We start from the raw sequence: 19,026 nt of genomic DNA on the forward strand, positions 1-19,026 counted from the left end.
GAGATTCATAGAAAAAAGCATTTGATAATTTGTTTATGACATATTTTTATTAGTCAATTCTCTTTCCAGTACATAAATTAAAAATAAAAATAAATGAAAACAGCTTTTAATTATCGGCAGATGTTAAAACTCATCAATCCAGACAAATCAAATGATGAAGATTTAAGTGATTTCCAAGCTTTTATTTATATATAAATAACTAATTTGTTTATGCATCTACAAGAAAAAACACATTTGTAGGTACAATGTATGAAAAAAATGAGATCTCAATTACCAGATAGCACGAAATCGAATCTCGATCCACTTATTGTTAATAAAATCTGCGTATAGTGTGGTCGGTGACAGAGTGGCCCTTGTGCCAATGACACCACAGCTATTGTGGAACCTGTCAATCTTATTTCAAGCACAACTTGAATTCGGTATATACTGGTCAATTACTATTTGTTCAGTAGAATTGTCTAAAATAATGTCTTTGTGTGATCGGTAGTTTTGAAATTCACTAGAAAGGTGCAAAAGTAAAAAATCTTACATTTGTGAGATTAGATTGAAATGAAAGAAAAATAACAATATATATAATTAGGTAATTTTCATGTTCTTTCAAGTATTTCTGACTTTCAATGTAAATCTAAAAAAAGCATTCAAATTAAAAAGAAGAAAAATCTACACATCGCGGAATAGATGTAAATAAATCGAAGAGAAGTGCAGAGCATTCTGATGCCTATACATGTATCCCAATAATTGTTACTTACAACAAACTGATTAATCCATAGATATCTAATTAATCACTGTCATCGTTACCAGACAAAAAATTACCATAATCTATAGTAGGTACAGTCGAGATCATTGCAATTCTTCCTATCCTGGAAACTATCGTCTCAATGACATTGCGTTCGAAATTCACTATTTACACGTGGAGAGAAAGAGAAAACATTACATACTTTATGGACTCGCACCTGTGCGACATACTGTCAAATCTGCGTAATCCAATTAGACGCGCGAACGCCAAAGAAAAATGTTTTAAAATGCCATGGTCAACGTCGTCGTCGGAGCGCAAAAACTCGTCGATTTCACTCTTACATGGATACATGCGGACGCAATTGTTATCGCTACAACGGTGTGGACGTGATAATTTGGACTTTTTTTGTCGCACCTGCAACGACAAACTTATAATGAAGGTTATCGATCCATTTTAGTTATTTGGCTAGCTCCTTAATTTAAACGAGCAACAATGTGCAATCAATAAAGTCATAACAAACATTTGATAAAATGTATATATTTATATTGTAAGGAGTTGTTTGCTCTGAAATATACTGAATATTCATCGATATTTATATATCAGGCGCGTAAAGGTTTAATTTCTATCAAAGAGCTGTTTATAATCACGTCGCGTTCGAAAATTCCATCAATCAGATTAACCAACGGGGCGCGTATATAATCAATTAGCATCTGTTCTCACACAGTACACAATTATCGCGCGCATCTCATGTCCTCTCCTCCTGCTTGCGAGGGAAAAACATCGAATGACGGAAGCATCCAAGCGTATCGACACTGACCTATATTAAGCTTTGCGCGCTCGCGAGCGTAAGTAAGAAGATGAAGAAAAAAGAGCCAGCGTTATTGTCCGCGGCGCCATTGAACGACGTACGACTGGCACGCAAACGCATGCGTAAATTCTTCATTAGACACATTCGCGTTAATTAGATCTATAAAAGCGAGAGAGAAAACGAGCCAAATCACAGCTATGTTAGCTTTATAATGTTTCATTGTTCATATATTGCTTCAAAATACAGATACTCTCTTGGCGATTGACGCGTGTAAAGGGTTTTTTCTTTGAATTTTATTTACGAATACAGTTCTAATGGCTCTACCAAATTTTTAAAATTACCACATGAGTTTATTTTAATGAAATATAACTATTATATTGATTTTCTTTTGTTTCCTTTGACTTCTATTTGAAATGGATATATTTTTATTCCGATGTTTTGAAGTGTCATCGTCAGTAGAATTTGGTCAAATCTTTTATCAAATTCATAGAAAAATAAGCTGCTATGAGAAACAGCACATGCCTTATCATTCATTTCTGTAACTAATTGCTACGAGATATTTTTATGCATATTATCAAAACAATTACAAACTTTTAATGACAAAGATAACTTTTGCAGCACGATGTACTGATAATAAAGTCATCACGACATTTAATTTCTGCTTTTGAGATATAGAAGTTGCGTAACACAATATAATAGAATACAAAAGTAGCTCAATCACTCGATCGTCGTTGCCTATTTAATAAATTTGTTATAATTTCCTTTGATTTCATAAGTTCCAAAGAGTTCTCATAAAGCAATAAATAGGCGATGGCTAAAGTGATCTCTGCGAATAAACATTTTTACATAAAATCTTGATTATTTGAAAAGAACAATTGTCCATTTTTCAAAATTAAATACATCAACGCACATACGTAAATGTGACCGTAACGTAATACAAAAAAAATTAAAAAGTTTACCTATGCAAATAACTAAATTTACAATTATCAAAGTTAAAAAGTCCAACACATAGACATTTTTACTATTTGTCAAATAGTCTCTAACAAAAAATAATAAGTAGCAATGAAAAATTGTAACTGTTTTTGTTCAATTGTAAAAATGTTTGTTCATGAAAATCACTTTAGTCGTTACTTATCTGTTACTACAGTATGAGTGGTTCAGCTTAATTTTTCAATACATAAGATTCAATATCTTGTAAAGAAACTTTTTACACTTTCCTAACTATGTAAAACTTGTAATTAACCAATTAAAAATCAACAGTTCGGTTATATCTATGAAACCGGAATAGCTACCCAATACGGAAAATAATGTTATGAGAAACAGAGCCGCGTAATATCTTAGGAGTCAACGTTATATAGGCTAGAGCGTGGATCATTGTCCTTCATTCGGCACGCCGCAAAAGAAAAGAAAGAAAGATAAAAAAGGTTGTGTGTAATATTGCGAGACAAAGATTTTCTCGCCGGCATCGAGTGCAGCAGAGAAATCAAATCGACATCCGTTCAAGCGTGACGTCATGATAGCGCACAGACGCAAAAAAAGAAACATTGTATGTTAGAGGAATGCATGATCAGACGTATACGGATTTTAAAATCAATATGATTTGTACGTATATTACGTCTTGTTCTTCGTCTCCTCGCGTTGATATATCTTTCATATGCTTTAGTCAAGGTAAATGAGAGACGGATTATGAAGCTTTTCATCAAAGCGCTCAATAAAAGAGTTACATATTTCATGCGACACATGCCGTCAAGTCCTTAACTAACCAAAAAAAAGTTTCCTTCTTTCATAAAAATTCCTTTTCAACTGATTCGATTCAATTAATCGTGACGTAGTCTAAAGGTTACGATTGAAATGTTCATTCAATTACGGCTTTAAAAAAGAAGTCACAAAATATTTTAATAATCAATATTTCAATCGTATGTAATTAATAAATAACGACAATTTCGTAAATTAACGATAGAATTAAAAGGATCTGATGGAAGCTCATAGACATGCAATCTTCACGTGCGCGTGTATATACATATCCTAATGTGTAATTATTTGGATTGTTGAACGGATCTCTGCAGAGAATTACTCATTCTTGCATATACGCTGATAACGATCTCGAAGGATAACGAATGAGCGGACAATATGTAATGTGTGTATCTCGCGCAGCAGCTACGTAGCGGCTTGAAAAACTTGGAGGCTCGAAACTGGTTTTTCTATATATACATATATACATCAAATGAGGAAAGTACATGTGTGACTACTGAAGAGTGAATCTTCTGTCACGATTTATATAGATTGTAGCATTTTTGCAATTTTGCGTCACAATTTTCATTACAATTAAATCATTTTCCTGACTGTAGATCACTTTTTTTTCTGTCGTCAACGTTGGAAATCTCCATGTACGTGTGTCATCTCAAACTATTCGTCAGAACAGAAACGAAAGCTTAAGTATTGAAGAAGGCTGTAAACGGTATAATGAAGAGGACTAAACTAGTTTAGTCCCTTATATTGCTTCGTTGAAGATTCCTCACTTGCCCGATCTCTTGAATCTGGGTTTCCCCGTACACGTCAAATATTTATCTTGTTCACCTTCTTTTTAAGTTCAAGTTCATTTTACAAATTTTTCAACGTATACGACTCACAAATCAGACTGTTCCGAAAGACTTAAAGTGACAAAGTTAGGTATCTATTAAATAAATATCAATGATTTCAAATCTTAAAACAATTGTTTAGTGATCCAGTACAACTCATCATGACTTCTAAGAATAAGGAGACCTGTAATGTACTTTTAAAACCGGTCAACCTTCGGTATGTCGAGTGAGAATTAACTTATTTACTTTTATTGGCATACTTCTGTCTTTATAGTATTCCTGCGTGATCTCATTCAGTCCGAAATCTCACTGAGATTAAATCAAAGATTAAACGTTTTTGTTACTTTAGATAATTTATAGTTTCAAGAGCCACAATAAAATTTCAATGTATTCAATCTTGTTTTGTATAATACCAATTCACTGTTGATAAATTATTCGAAAAAAAATGTTGTCGCGGTTGATCCATTCGCAACTTTTCCGGATTTACTATAATATATTGTAGTGATAAGCTAATTTACTTACAACCATCTATCGATTGAAAATAGCTATGTCGGTGGGTTTGGCTTTGAAAAATTATATAAATCTTTATAAAAAGTGAACGAAACATATTACTGCATTTGGTAACATTAAATTAAGAGAAATTAACAATGTTTATGAGTTCCATCTTCAAATCAATCAATAAATTTTTTATCAAATTTTCATTATTATTATTCCATTGGAAAATTTAACAGTCAAGATTTTGGTATTTATTTTTTTCAGAGTGATGCTATGTTCGTGTAATTACAGGCCATTAATCGGAAGTAAATTATTGCCAATGAGCCAACGCTTAATAAATGGAAAAAGATTTAAAAATAGAAACAGTCATTAAACTTGAAATACAATTGTAAATCGCGATTTCAAAAGCATTTTAGAGTAATCATTACAGCTGCCAAACCGACACTGAATGTTTGAAAAAAATTGTTATCGTACATCAAAATAATTGGAGCTTTGCCACTCGGCATCTAGAAATAAAATTTTCACAAAATTCTTATTGAATTGTAAACAACTGACTCTCGCACATATCAATATTACTAAATAAGTGATTAAATAAACTTCATATAATAACGTATCATCGAAACATATACAATATAATTACCGATACGCCGCGATAAAATTCACGTAATCCCGCTAATTATGCGACAACTCGTGCAAGTTACGTTAAACGAGTGCAAAAAGTCACACACCTTCTGCGTCGTACGAATACTGATCAAGTTTTTTTTATTCTTTTATTGGCGCGTTAAAATCTTGTGATTTTTCGCGCTCCTTATATCAGCATGCGTCGCACACGCCTCTTGCACGCAGAAATCTTTTTTTATTTCGTCCGATCATCAACTACGACAATGACGGCTCTCAGGGTCTTTATTTTCTCGACCACTCCCACACTTAACTTTGCGAGAGAAGGGGGAAGAAAAAAGCACGGACGTGCGCCATATAATCGTACTCATTTTTTTGAGGATTTCGGCAGGATTGTCTTTAGAGAATATTCTAGTTTCACTTTTATTGTCTAAAAATCTATCCTAATTAATAGTCTCTAGCTTCACAAACATTTTTCTTATTTGTTAAAAAAAAGATTATGTAGATTTTTATGTACAATAGTTATTCGATATTAATAATAGACATCAGAAAGAAACGGAGATAAATTTAATTTTTATTATCGTTGTAGATGAATTTTGGAAATTTTAAGTCTGGAAATATCTTTACAAAATCTTCCAATATATCCAAACATATCTTGTAATCTTAAAAGTAATTTAAAAAAATTCTAATAAATGTTGTCAAATTTCACTACATTTTGTACTAGCAACTTGAGGAAACATCAATTTCACGATGTTTTAAGCTCTATTTTTAACAATGCGAGTGAATCATCGACGTTTACCTGAAATAAAACATTCGAAAAAAAGTCTTTAATATGAAACCATTTGCACCGTTATGCAAACATTATAATGAGAATGCAGTTATATTCAATCGCTAAGTGACTTTACAAGTGTCAGTGGATGATATCCGGATTTGAATAGGTAAGGCACGTTAGTGGGTGTGTGACTACGATTACCTATTATAAAACGTTGACGCGCCTTCAAAAGCAATTTCTGAACAAGAAATCTAATTACATTAATAGTGCAGTTATAATTATTCAGGTATATCACTTTAATATACATTGTTGTAATATAAAATTATTAAATTAATGCAATATATCAAATATTTAGAACAAAGTATAAAAATAGAGAAGCAGCAATCTTTCAAAAGATATACAAAGCAATTTCACTCTCGCTGATATTTATTTTATTCAACGTCTCAGAATGCGGCTTACTAAAATAGGGGATGAACATTATTCAATGAGGAAGATGCTTCCGCTACTTTCTCGAGTAAAGTAGACGAGACTATTTTTGCCCTTCCAGATGATAAAGAGGAATCGCAGTAGGAAGTGCCCAAAGTCACGTAAAAGCTGAGTTATATGTCTTTCTTATTGGCCGAGCATAAGACTTTCTTCCATCGTCAAAATTTTAAAAAATATCTGTCATAGTTATTCTTCCAACTAAGAATTAATAATTATACAATCATACATTTTATAATTAATTTTTATGGTCTTCCACTTTCATAAGTTTTAATAAGTCATCTGGAATGATCAATCGCATCATAATAAAGTCTTTCTTTTTCATTTGAATTTATGAAAAAGTTGTCTGTTTATTTAATAAATTAACCTTGGAACCAATAGTAATCATAATGTGGAGCCTTGTGACATTATTCTATTTAGAAGAAAAGCTGTTAGAAGATATTTAACATTTGTTATAATTATATGGCATTTTAAATAGAAGAAGAAACAGTCAGTCATATTATATCTTTCAAGTTTGCAATATCTGGATACAGTGCACTAGAATTTATAATGAATTATTCAAACGTAAACATTTTTTTTTATGAAAAGAAACTTGATCAGATTATAGAAAAAGATGATTCGCTTCAAATATTATCGCTTAATTTTATTTATCGCTCATAATTGTAAATCTAATTTCCTGTATTAGTCATTTATACAAATTGAATTATGTACATCATTTAAGTTAATCAATAATGTTGATTTCAACTATCAAAGTTACATTTAAAATAATTTATTGTAAAGCATAGGAAGTCTGTTTATATATGAAGTACAAAACACCTTTGTTTGCTTATAAAAAGAACAGAAAAAATTATCAAAAAGATCAAAAACTTCTATTGAGAATAATTTGAGAAGGTAGCAGCATCTAGACATTTAAGGGAATAAGAAACCAATGAACCAATCACAAGGAAAAGATCAGGACATTCTGGTATCTAATAATTGTAGTGTTTAATAAAGCGCAAGAACGTTAAGATTGGACACTGCAGAAATGCGAACGACTGCACTATGAGTGATATAACGCAACACGCGATCTCCATGTGCCGACCGACCTTGTCGAGCTGTAAGATACCAAACGATTTCCAATTATTATGAACGTTTGGAAGTGATCACGGAAAAAAATCTTTGTTCCTTACTATTAACCATTACAAATATGTAGTTATGTTTCATTTTATTGCATTTTCTTTTGAAATAGATATAATTTTTGGTACATATTGCTCCTTTATTATAAAGGACGAAATAAATACAATTATGGGTAATAAAGTATGAAATAAAATTTTTATTTCAATCAAATTGTACTGCTAATTATGTAAAGTCAAGATGAAAAACAACAAATATTTCAATATCCTATGTGCATTCACAATATATGCCAGAATTATTAGTATTACTCACTATGAATTATTCACAATGGCATCGTCTAATTTAAACAATGTTTAGGTTAAAAAATTTGTTCTGCTGTCAGAACGCCAATACATACTTTTTTGCAAATTAAATGCAGACACAAATAGAATGTGCACTACTTTATCATGATTATAAACTCATGGATTTTTCCGTCATCAATAAACTCAAGTATCAATTTGCATAAAAATTTGTCAGCGCAACAATTTCTTTACGACATAATCAGATTGTAATACTGGCTAGATTGTAGGTGTCTTGTGCGTTAAGAAAAAAAGTAGAGAAAGGAATCGTGTTCAACCATTCATTCATGAATGAGAGCAAATTTTATAGAATCAGTTATAACAGAAAAATATTATTTAACGAGTATACCACATATTTGTTTCTTGTAATTAAGCTATCATTTATTAGAAGAAACCACAAAATGCGGATCACCTAGGAAAGAAGCTACAGCCGTTCGGTCTAGTGCTAGATTTTTCCTAGTTACAGACTATTCTCGTAGAAATTGTTCAAATACATTATTTTCTTATAATATAAATAGATCGTGTACCAAGCAATATAAAATTTTTGTAATATCATAAAATCGAAGCTAAGATCAGAACCTTTGCATGGAAAAAAGATATTGTTGAAATGAACAACCAAACCAAAAGTTAAGCTGAAACAAACTTTATTATTTACTTATTAGATAAAATTTGCTGTTTATTAAATCAACTATTTTTTATAGAAAATATTAAATCTGAGCTTTTGTTGCGTGATAATACGAAAGCTTGGATTACTAGTTACTTACATTAAAAGACAATAATGAATTTTGATCGCTTAAACAGTCGTAGCCTATAACTATGAAAATATCGAGTATTATGCCAAATAACTACGGTTCCTTAGATGTTATTATCCATAGAACTATTTTTCAAGATTACAGGTAAATTACTAATCCACATGTCATGATCTCGCCATTTATATTTATTGAAGGTATTGCCGCGATGATTTAATTACTCAGAATCAACTATCTACCTCGTTAATCTAAGAACATGCATGTGACAGATATAAGAGATAAAAATTACACGTTTCAGAACTTTTTGCTTCATCACGAAAATTCCACGTCAATGTACTAACTATTAGTATATAAATATTCCGTTAGAGTTTAAATATCAATACTGCCTAAATACACTAAAAGCATCCCTAAAACTTCTAAATTTTCCAGTTTAAAAAATCGACCATATGTATAAGTGATATAAAAAATACTATAAAACACATGATGCATAAAAGATATAAGAGAGAATAGTGAGAACCAATAATTTTGTATGAAGCAAAGATTGCCAACCATGCATCTTATAATCTGAGGCAAATTGATCAAAACGATGAAACTCACATTATCAAACACTCACGCGTTCATGCAATACGCGCCTGGGGACTTTCATGGCCAAAGACCCGGTACGTGACGCCTACGTCTTTATATACACATAGACAGCATACCCAGATCGCCCTACAGCATTAAATAAAACATTGTTTGTTTTGTTGATTTTCGAATACGTGTTTGCTTAATGGTCTCAGAAATAAAAAGCGCTTCTACAGGATGTAAGTTTACGATTTTAGGTGAAGTCTTATGTACTCTTTATTTGCTCTTTTTATTTTACAGAAAACTGTAATATTCATTAAAGTTTTACTAATTTCATGATAAAAAAGACGGTATTGTGCATGAGAAAATGAATGAAAACGTCTGTTCGAGCAATACTTTGCAAGTGCACAGAATCTCAAAGTGAATGATTGTACATTGACAGTAAATAATGTAATTTCTTTTTAGTTTTTTAAATAAATTTTCTATAACCTTAGTAAATTTGCAGATTAAATAAGCTATTTATACAGGAAGAATTTGATCTAAAGATGGATGTTAAATCTTATTTTATAAATATTGAATAGATAAGTTTTCTTTTCGTTTCCGCAATATCCGAATTCTAAGCATCTTCCTGATTTAAACATCTAGTAGGTATATACCCTTGAAAGAAAAAAATGTACTATCACACTCTCGTCAGTGGCGCATGCTTATCGTCGGCCTTGATGTGTCAATCGTCGCTGGTTCACAGGCACCAAATCATTACATTCAGATCCGCTCTCGCTTTTACGCTCTCACGTGTAATATATAGTTCCGATCACGACCTTGGCCGCAGATGTTGAGAAGTATTTGAGAAATTTAGCAAATTCGATTATTTACGTATTATGTTTTCTTCTAACTCATTTTGAAATATTCTGTCATGCGTTCGATGGAAACATGTTGATTTGCAGAACTTCATCTTTCATGGTGTTAAATCAATTATGTTTGCGAGTTTTGAATAAGTTCAAGGAAGTTGTAGTTCTTGTGCATGTACTTAAATACGTCGTATGCGAGATAAGTATTTTGTAAACAGATTAATTTTTTAAACAGTCAAGTTCGAAATTTAGCTATTTGGTTGTAGGTGTAATTTTTGTTTTTTAATTGTAAATGCCTTTCCACAATTCGATTAAGTAATAGTTAAGATATAAAATAAAAGACCATCTAGGCTTTTCGGTTAATTAATAAGAGGAAGCCATGGTAGAGCTCAACAAATATTTATGAACAAGTATGTTACATCACTATATATTAAATTTCAATTCAATTTCAAATATACAATATCTGTCACATTAATAGGATTTTTATAATGAAAAAATTTCTTTTATGGATTGGTTTATAAATAATAGTTATCATCTTTTACAAAAATTGTCGTTTATTTCGTGTCCAATTGATTCTTGTCAGATTCAATTTTCATTTATCGATATGATAAGGTAATTTTTATGTGGTGAATTCATTATGTAAAAAAACTTCGTTATAAGGGAGCACTATTCTTCTATAAAAAATGTAAGTTTAATTTAAGAATTCTCAGAAAAAATATATAATTTTGTATTCAGAGGTGGGGTTTTTCGTTTTATAGAACATTGTAGTTCATGATTGACCAAGTGTACGTCATTTTCTATATTGATTATTAACGAAAATGATTCGCAGCTAGTGAGCAACATTAATTAACACGTTCAAAAATGCAAAGAAAATCTGTTTATTTGAGTATTGACTTCTTAAGTAAATGTATAATTTTTAAAATATTTCTCGTTTAGAATGTGTCAAAATGTGAACTATACAGCAGAATGTCTGCTGTACATCAATACACATATTACTAGAATCTTTGAATCCTGCACGGCATGGTAATAGTTTCTCATGAAGTAATTTTCTCTATTTGTAATGTAACTTAAAGAAAGTAATGCTAGCGATGCTATTTCTCAGGAACCGTTGGTAAGGAAATCCTTGAATAGCGAACGGATAAAGTTGGTTTTCTAAATGAAAATCCGCTCTAACTTGCGCATGAATCGGCAAGGTTTTAGCACCAGACAGCAACAGCAGCAGCTGATCGTCGCGCGTTGTGCTTTGAAAATAATGTGTTATTAATGCCATTATCGAAGCGGGAAGGACGTATGTAGTCGGCACATCTAATGCGTATTGCTCCCCTTACTACTGCGGTGTATCTTCTAATGCTTCTGTCCAGATCCTATGGCAATTATTATGTCAGGGTCGAGATGCCAGACTGTACATGTGGCAACTGCGTTGTATATGTTTGTTCCTCATCTTTCTTGTATGTACCGCTGCGCTGCGATTGATATCACTGTCACCTAATTGCCGATGAGACTATATAACGGACAAAACGCTGCTTGATTATTTTTCTTAAGACATTGTTCTACCTATATAGCACATCTTTACCTTTGCTCTTATGAAGCCACTGTAAAAAAGTCGTGCGTTACATTTTGAGTATTAAAAGGCCAGTGATTGTGGTAGTATTAACAATGTATTACGTTTTTACAACAATTGTAAATAACATTGTAGGCATATACAACAACAAAAATTACATTACAAATACAAAATTACAACAAAAATTGATTCTTGCACTTAGCAGGGTACAAGATAGAATTATAGAATGAAGAGTTTAAAAGGTAACAATTCAATAGTCTGGATTACATTATATTTGCAAATGAAAACAGAAAGGTTCCTCAGCCAATCTGGCATTACCTATCTATAACTTTTTAGCCAAACGCTGTCTGCGATCTGACAAAACCGCGAACATTTCACAATATTTAGTCATCATTCAATCAAACAAATTTTTATTTATTTGATTTAATGCATTATACTTTGCTGAATAAAGAGTGTAAGAAACAATTTCAGAAACAAATTTGTCAGTTCATTTCTCAAATTATGGAAAACCTCTTTATATAGAAATTTAAATGTCATAAAAATTCGACATATTTAACAAAAATTGAGAATTTATTATAAAAGAAATCAAAATAGATAATTCGATTTTTATCGAGATTACATCGTTATGCCAGATCCTACCACTTTAAGAATTTCATTATTCTTCTTATCGCTTCCGTCTTTAGCACGTTTTATCGTACGCTTACGTGTCGTACTCTTTATAGCTTGAAATATCCTGATTATAGGGCTAAAGGATGTTTTGAAATTTAACACTAATTTCCGATCGCTATGACTTTCATTATTAGTTTCATTAGTATGAAATTCATTGCTCATTTGAGTATTTTCATTTTCTAAAACACCTTGTACCTTAGACTTATTTTCAACTTCAATAAGTGTTGACGCATGCTTCGGATAACTTTTACAGATGCTATCATTTTTTGAGGTATGTGATCTTTTATACCCTAAAAATACGATCGTTATTGTAGAAAAATATTATGGACATAACAAATGAAATACCTTTAGCTATATCTTTGAATCCTTTCTTAACTGTGTCCCTCAATGAAGAACGTTGCGAAACGCTGAGTTTACCAACAGGTGTGTATATGGTACTCAAGCTTTCAGTATCATCTGAATCAAAGATCGGGTTGAAAATGCCTTTCTAATAACAGTTAAAAGACATTTATGATATTTTTTTCTGCTGAAATTAAAAATTTATAAAATAATACTTACAGAATGACTATTCGTTATTGGAAAGCTAGATTGAGCGTCAACAAAAATATCTGAACTGAGAGTAGTTGTCGTTTTGGTATTCAAAAGCTTGATGTTCCACCCTTCATTCCATACTTTACGAATACTCAATTTAGCTTTTTCTAAAATGTCGCTCATAGTTTTATCACCATATAACTTGCTTGGCTTTTCGTCATCTTTCTTATCAGTATTTGTAGCTGCATGCATACATTCATTCTTATTGTCTAGACGGATATAAAAGAATCTATATATATAAATCTTAAATTTTTTATAATATATATTGAAAATAATTTTTAAAACTGTCCAAAGTTTGATAGTAATAACACTTATTACTACACAAATTGTTTTTTCAATAATTTATAGTACGTATTTGATCGAATACTTTAAACAAATAATTATATACTTTTTTGTTTTTTTTTGCATGCATTGCACGACGGAGGTAGAATAAAAGCCATCATGACTCCTAAACCGGCTCCTAACAAAAGGCAAGTACTCTTAGATATTGTTATCTGTATTGCCATCATAAAAATATAATTTAGAACTATGTCACAGCGCACATTTTTTCAATAATACAGCTAACTAAACAATTCAATATCACATATTAGTACAGCTGAGCTCAACTAGCGTCACAAACTGTGTAGCTGTACTGTTTACAAACCGAAATTCGATTGGTTATCTATAAACATTTTAGGTATGCTTAAGGTACGTTCACATTAGAACGTAATTACCGTTTATTATCTAACCAATCCTAATCATAATTAGGATAACGAATTTTTTTTCAAATTAATCTTTTCCAATGGTAAAATGAGCAGTTATGTTATTCGATAACATTGGATGATACAAATTGAACTCATGTTCAATTGTAATTATACTTGCAATTTCTATAGAATATTGCGTATGACACCTTGAAATATACAAGCTGCAGAAACTATAAGTATAAAGACCATCCGGCTTGAGTGAGTTTCATTATTAGTTAGAAAATAGAGTAGAGGTAATAGAAGATTTATTTGGAATAGAAATAGTTATTACCGATCTATTACAATTTTCATATGATGTAAAGATAAGATTTTTTGTGCTCACTAATATCAATTCTATAGATTTGATGAAACATAACAGTTTTAAATAATAATAATTTAAAAGAATCAATATAATATCGGAATAAAACTAAATATGCCAGATTATTAATTATACAAATGATAAACATTTTAGTCGTAGATACACTAACATGAATTAATTCAATTTTTCTATAAATCTAAGAATATTAAGGAGAAGATAAAATATAATGGTAAAAGATAGTCCCAACTCTATAGGTATTAATCATTACGTACATTCAATCAAATAGGTAGCTTACACTAATTGATTCGATTACGCGTTCCAAGGATATATCAGTATAATTTATCTAAGGTTCACCTATGGAGTCGGTGATAATTAGCGTTGCAAGTGCCAAAGCTCACTCGATCTCCGTGAGTATCATCGTTCGCTATATGGTGTAGGTTATTCTTAGCACCTAATGTTTTTTTTATTTATGCATCAATAAACGAGTGTGCGTGTCGACATGTTTCCATGATTCACGTTGGATAAATTTACCCGTTCGATTTTTTGAAGTAATTAATTTATCTTCGCTGTAATCGATCTTAAATATAGGCCAGTCCACTGAAAATTAATTAATCTCTGGTAACATTGGCGTTTGATATTACCTTGATTTTATATTTATAAAAAATAGTGAACAAAAAATTGGTTCATGCTTATCATACATAGACATCTGATTGACAAGTATACTTTCTTCGAACAACCTTTAGTTTTAAATAATTCTAAACGTTCGTTTGACGTGACTGTATCTAATGAGACTTGTCGGATGCGTTACGCGTATGATCTTTGAGAGAGACTTGGAATTTGGATGTGCTTCAAACGTAATGTTGAGAAATTGATTTTTGTGATGGACTAATTGATAACGCTACACCACATTCAAGTTTATTAACAAGAATTTTTGGTCGATAAAAATTCGTGAAAAATTATAAATTTCATGAGCATTACTAAGTTTCGAAATCCAAAAATATACAACATTTCAGAAGCAAATTTTATAGCTAGAATGCTATGCGAGTTCGACGAGCTCATACTACATAATAAAGCTTAATAATACTGTGTAGCTTAAAGTCTATCTGTTACTTTAGTAATTCATTTTGACACCGTGCTTAGAGCACTCGCTGGCGCTCATGCCCTAACCTCACGGTGCAAAACTGATCCATCTTAAGTCACGGATAGGCAAACCGAAAAATGCTGATTTTATAGCAGTTCTATAAATTGTTGTTTGATACTTGTGACGCGAGTATCCCATCGCTGTACCGTGTGATTATCGCCCTCGCTTGAGCTCGAGCATTAATATCATGCCGTGCAATAGTATGGGTTACTTAAGACACATGTATCATAGTATACTATAATAGGTCTCATTTTATTTTCATTCTGCGTTTCATTGGTCTTTAGCCGAGACACCAATTCAATCGACACTTGCTTTATTAGCTCCCTGCACTATGATGTGTTTCACACACTCACACTCACACACATCCTGTTGCAGTTATAGACATCAAAGAAAGACAATATCGTACACAGGTAATCTAATCGAACATTCAAATTGATTACTGTAACCTAGGCATTGGGTTAAGTTCATGCTTTATTAATCTTGAGTTGGGTTATTTAATGAGATTGAACGTTTATTTGACTTTACAGTATTTCTGTTTCTTTTATGGTAATAGTTGACATTTTGCTTAAGGTTCTTCCGTAAAACTGTCGATAATTCGTTTCAAGAAATCTATAAATATTTCTAGAAAAATAAATGAACAAGCAGTATTTATTTCATTTCTTCTGTTCTGTGGAATGTGGCAAGTTCATTCAACCACATGGTCGATATTTTTCCAACAGTCTTCCCCTTGTGTGTCGTGTAGCAAGTGTTTGGACATTCGAGTGCAAGGTAAACCAGTACACTTCGTCGGTAAATTCGAGCTGAAATAAATAAAGAATGATTATGCATAATGAGCCGTAGAATGGGAACAAAAATGATTGAAACCATTTTTAGCAAATTCTCACATAATAAATTTTTATGAATTATTTCATGAAAATTCTTTCGCAATTTCAAAATGTTAGTTTTCATTTCCATCCAATGCTTATCGCGCAATATTTGCTCCATTGAATTTTTAATTGATTCACTTTTAAAATATCTATTATTCTACATTTATAATATTAATTAAAAATCTAATTGTAAGTGCCATTTTTATTACAAGAAAATGCATCACTGTAAATGCTAATATCCAACTGAAAATTTGTGGGATGGTCAAAGATGTACAACTTATCACATTAAACTCAAATACAATTTCTTTATGTTGTTGTCAACCTTGTTGCTATTTTGTTACAACAGTCAGATCAACAGATGCGCGTTATCTCGATTGAAATCCCGATGAAAGAAAAGGGCGCAATAATCACGACTCGAGAGGCAATTGCATGTATACTCGCTGAGTGCGCGTGCAGAGCGGAAAGGAAAAAAGGGTGAGAGAGAGACGGAGATAAAATAAAAGATGCCGGATTTGTAGAGCAGAGCAGCCTTGACTGGCGAACGCTCTCTACACTCTCATTTGTATAGGTGCAGGTCCAATCAGGAGCACCTTTACTACACGCGAAGGAGGGGAATGTATATCCTGCATTGAGCTTCTTATCATGTACTTTAAATATATTGTGCGCGAGCGAGAATTGACAGTACATAGAAGGTCACAGTCGATATGTGCTCAAACAACACACACTGATCCGGAAATGTTTTTTGAATATACTCGTCCACGCGATTGTTTGATTTTAGTCTACTATCGAATCTTGTTTATACCTTGAGATCAAACTTTAGATATGAATTTCAAGGATATGCTATGGTTTTTTTCACTTCTTTGAGTGATTCACTTTAGGATTCACTGGATTTGTATTTTAGCTAGTCTGAAAGGAAATCATATTAACAATTGAAATAATTAAATACTCAAATAAAGGAAAGAAGTACCTTAGTTGTTACAAAGTATCGATTATCGCTCGCAATTTATTAGTACCGCGTCATCAGATTTTGTAGTCAATTGAAATATAACATGATGCGGCAGATAGTAGAGCAGTTAAATTAATCACTCTATGACAGCGCTTAGACAAGTGAATTATACGAATTTATTGACTTTCTTCAAGCAAGCGTTTAATGGTACGTGTCGACTTTGTTTAACAAGCTGGTTCGCTTGTGCAATTGTTACCCTTATAAAACGTCTTATCTTGTAAAAGGTATCATAGTGTTATCGCAGCACTGATAGGAATAATTTATGACGGTATCAAAATTCATTTTTCATGTTATTCAATCAGTTGCTACAATACAAACATGAGCAATTTCTTGTTTAAAGATTAAAGAAAACTAAACACGTAAACAGTCATTGAAATTTATATCGATGAAATTCATTACAGATAGATATTTGCAAGAAGTTTTTATTATTAAAAAACAAATAATTTTTTCATCACGTATAATTAATACATCCATTCGATTTTTACTATCTATATTATTCATATTATCAAAAGATTTTTTCATGGATTAACTAATAATAATACTGTCTAAAGTAATTATCCAATGACATCCAAACATTTTCAAAATATATTTATGACAGAATTTAATCAGTAAACAATTAAAATTATAAATATAAACTTTTTTTACATATTCATTCACAACCTTTGCAACGTTTGAAATAAACGTATTTCTTGAAATAGCAATAACAATTATTAATAAGTTCATGAGACATCGGAATCATTTTACAATTTCAGTTTTCCAGTAGCTAAAATGAGAAAACTTCTAGATTGACCATTTTAACATACTATTTTTATATTAAGCCTATTAATATTATAACAATTAATATTATATCAACTTTATTATTGTCTTCTCAATCTTGTGAAGTCATCGATTTTCGAAATATTGTATATTGGCATATTTTTTCACTTAATAAATTATTGACAAATTCTATGAAATCTCCAAAGTCAATGAAAAAATACTTAAAAATACTTAAAAATAATTAACAAAAGAAAACACGTAGTATTACATAATAACTGTAAGTTCATTAGCTTTGAAAATATTTCATTATTTTAAACATTACTATTTTTGTAAATTAGCGTTCATGACAGGTAATTTAGGGTATTGTGGCCGCGGGCACGAGAAAAAGTCTTGGAATCGCAGCTGTTCTTTTTACTAAGAATCACGTTTTAACAGCGCAAGAGCACGTTATAACCAATTGACCAGTGTTAGAAGAATGTTTATAAACAAAAAGAGCTTAATTTAGTTCAAAAATAATTGATAGTACAGTTGCTATGATGAAATAACTATAGTTCGATGTTTTAACAATGTTGTAGCAAAATTCATAATCGATCATCTTTTCGCCTGATCTTTTATTTATTCTTTTCCTAGGTAGTATTTTTAAGGATATTCTTATATAAATGTATGCAATTCATAAAAGTATCGTTCAATAAATTTATTATTTTACACAAAAATGTTAAGATATTTTTTATTTAAGAGAACACGTCACATTACCTTTACAGACGGCATATAATGAATATGCAATAAATAGACGAATTATTAGTAATGTTATTTTTGTCATGGAATCAGAATTATATATGTTAATATTACGCTTCTTTGACCGAAAATTTTATAGGAAAAACGATGATAATAATAATAATTTCTGATTGTTTGTACCTTCTGAAAATACGATGAAAATGATGGAAATAAATGTAGCATAATAAATTACATTAATATATTTTTAAAATATCTATAATGTACTTATCAATCTTGATTTTTAATAAAATAAAATAACGATTCTATTTAAATTCACCTTAAATAAAAGAGTAAGAGAAATAATTGTACGTTAAGTACGTAACAATATAGATAAATATTTCACGTATGGACAATAAATCGCATTATCTGCCGAGATCACTGACTTATTTATAAACTATAGAAAATTTTATTTTACTTATTAGATGATTGAACTAATCAATTATTTTTTATAGTTGTAATGATTCACTGAGCTTTAGCTATATATTTATTGAAGGTAATAATTTTTTTTTCTAAAAAAT

General features: G+C 31.0%; 1 protein-coding gene and 1 long non-coding RNA gene across 2 annotated transcripts; both read right to left on the reverse strand.

Moving 5' to 3' along the window:
• Window positions 1–280: 280 nt before the first annotated feature.
• LOC131665549 (uncharacterized) lies at window positions 281–1,247 on the reverse strand. Its single transcript, XR_009302034.1, has 3 exons — window positions 939–1,247; window positions 750–867; window positions 281–499 (listed from the first exon to the last, which is right to left on the reverse strand). It is a non-coding gene; the product is annotated as an uncharacterized LOC131665549 (long non-coding RNA).
• A 9,740-nt stretch (window positions 1,248–10,987) lies between these two features.
• LOC131665538 (uncharacterized) lies at window positions 10,988–13,535 on the reverse strand. Its single transcript, XM_058937468.1, has 5 exons — window positions 13,313–13,535; window positions 12,892–13,133; window positions 12,679–12,820; window positions 11,677–12,623; window positions 10,988–11,604 (listed from the first exon to the last, which is right to left on the reverse strand). The coding sequence occupies exons 1-4, from the start codon at window positions 13,431–13,433 to the stop codon at window positions 12,280–12,282; spliced, it is 849 nt and encodes a 282-aa protein (XP_058793451.1). The 5' UTR covers window positions 13,434–13,535; the 3' UTR covers window positions 10,988–11,604; window positions 11,677–12,279.
• Between the last annotated feature and the right edge of the window lie 5,491 nt (window positions 13,536–19,026).

The sequence above is a fragment of the Phymastichus coffea genome, unplaced genomic scaffold (assembly GCF_024137745.1).
Source record: "Phymastichus coffea isolate CEN01 unplaced genomic scaffold, Cenicafe_Pcof_1.1 PCOF00052, whole genome shotgun sequence".
NCBI lineage: Eukaryota > Metazoa > Arthropoda > Insecta > Hymenoptera > Eulophidae > Phymastichus > Phymastichus coffea.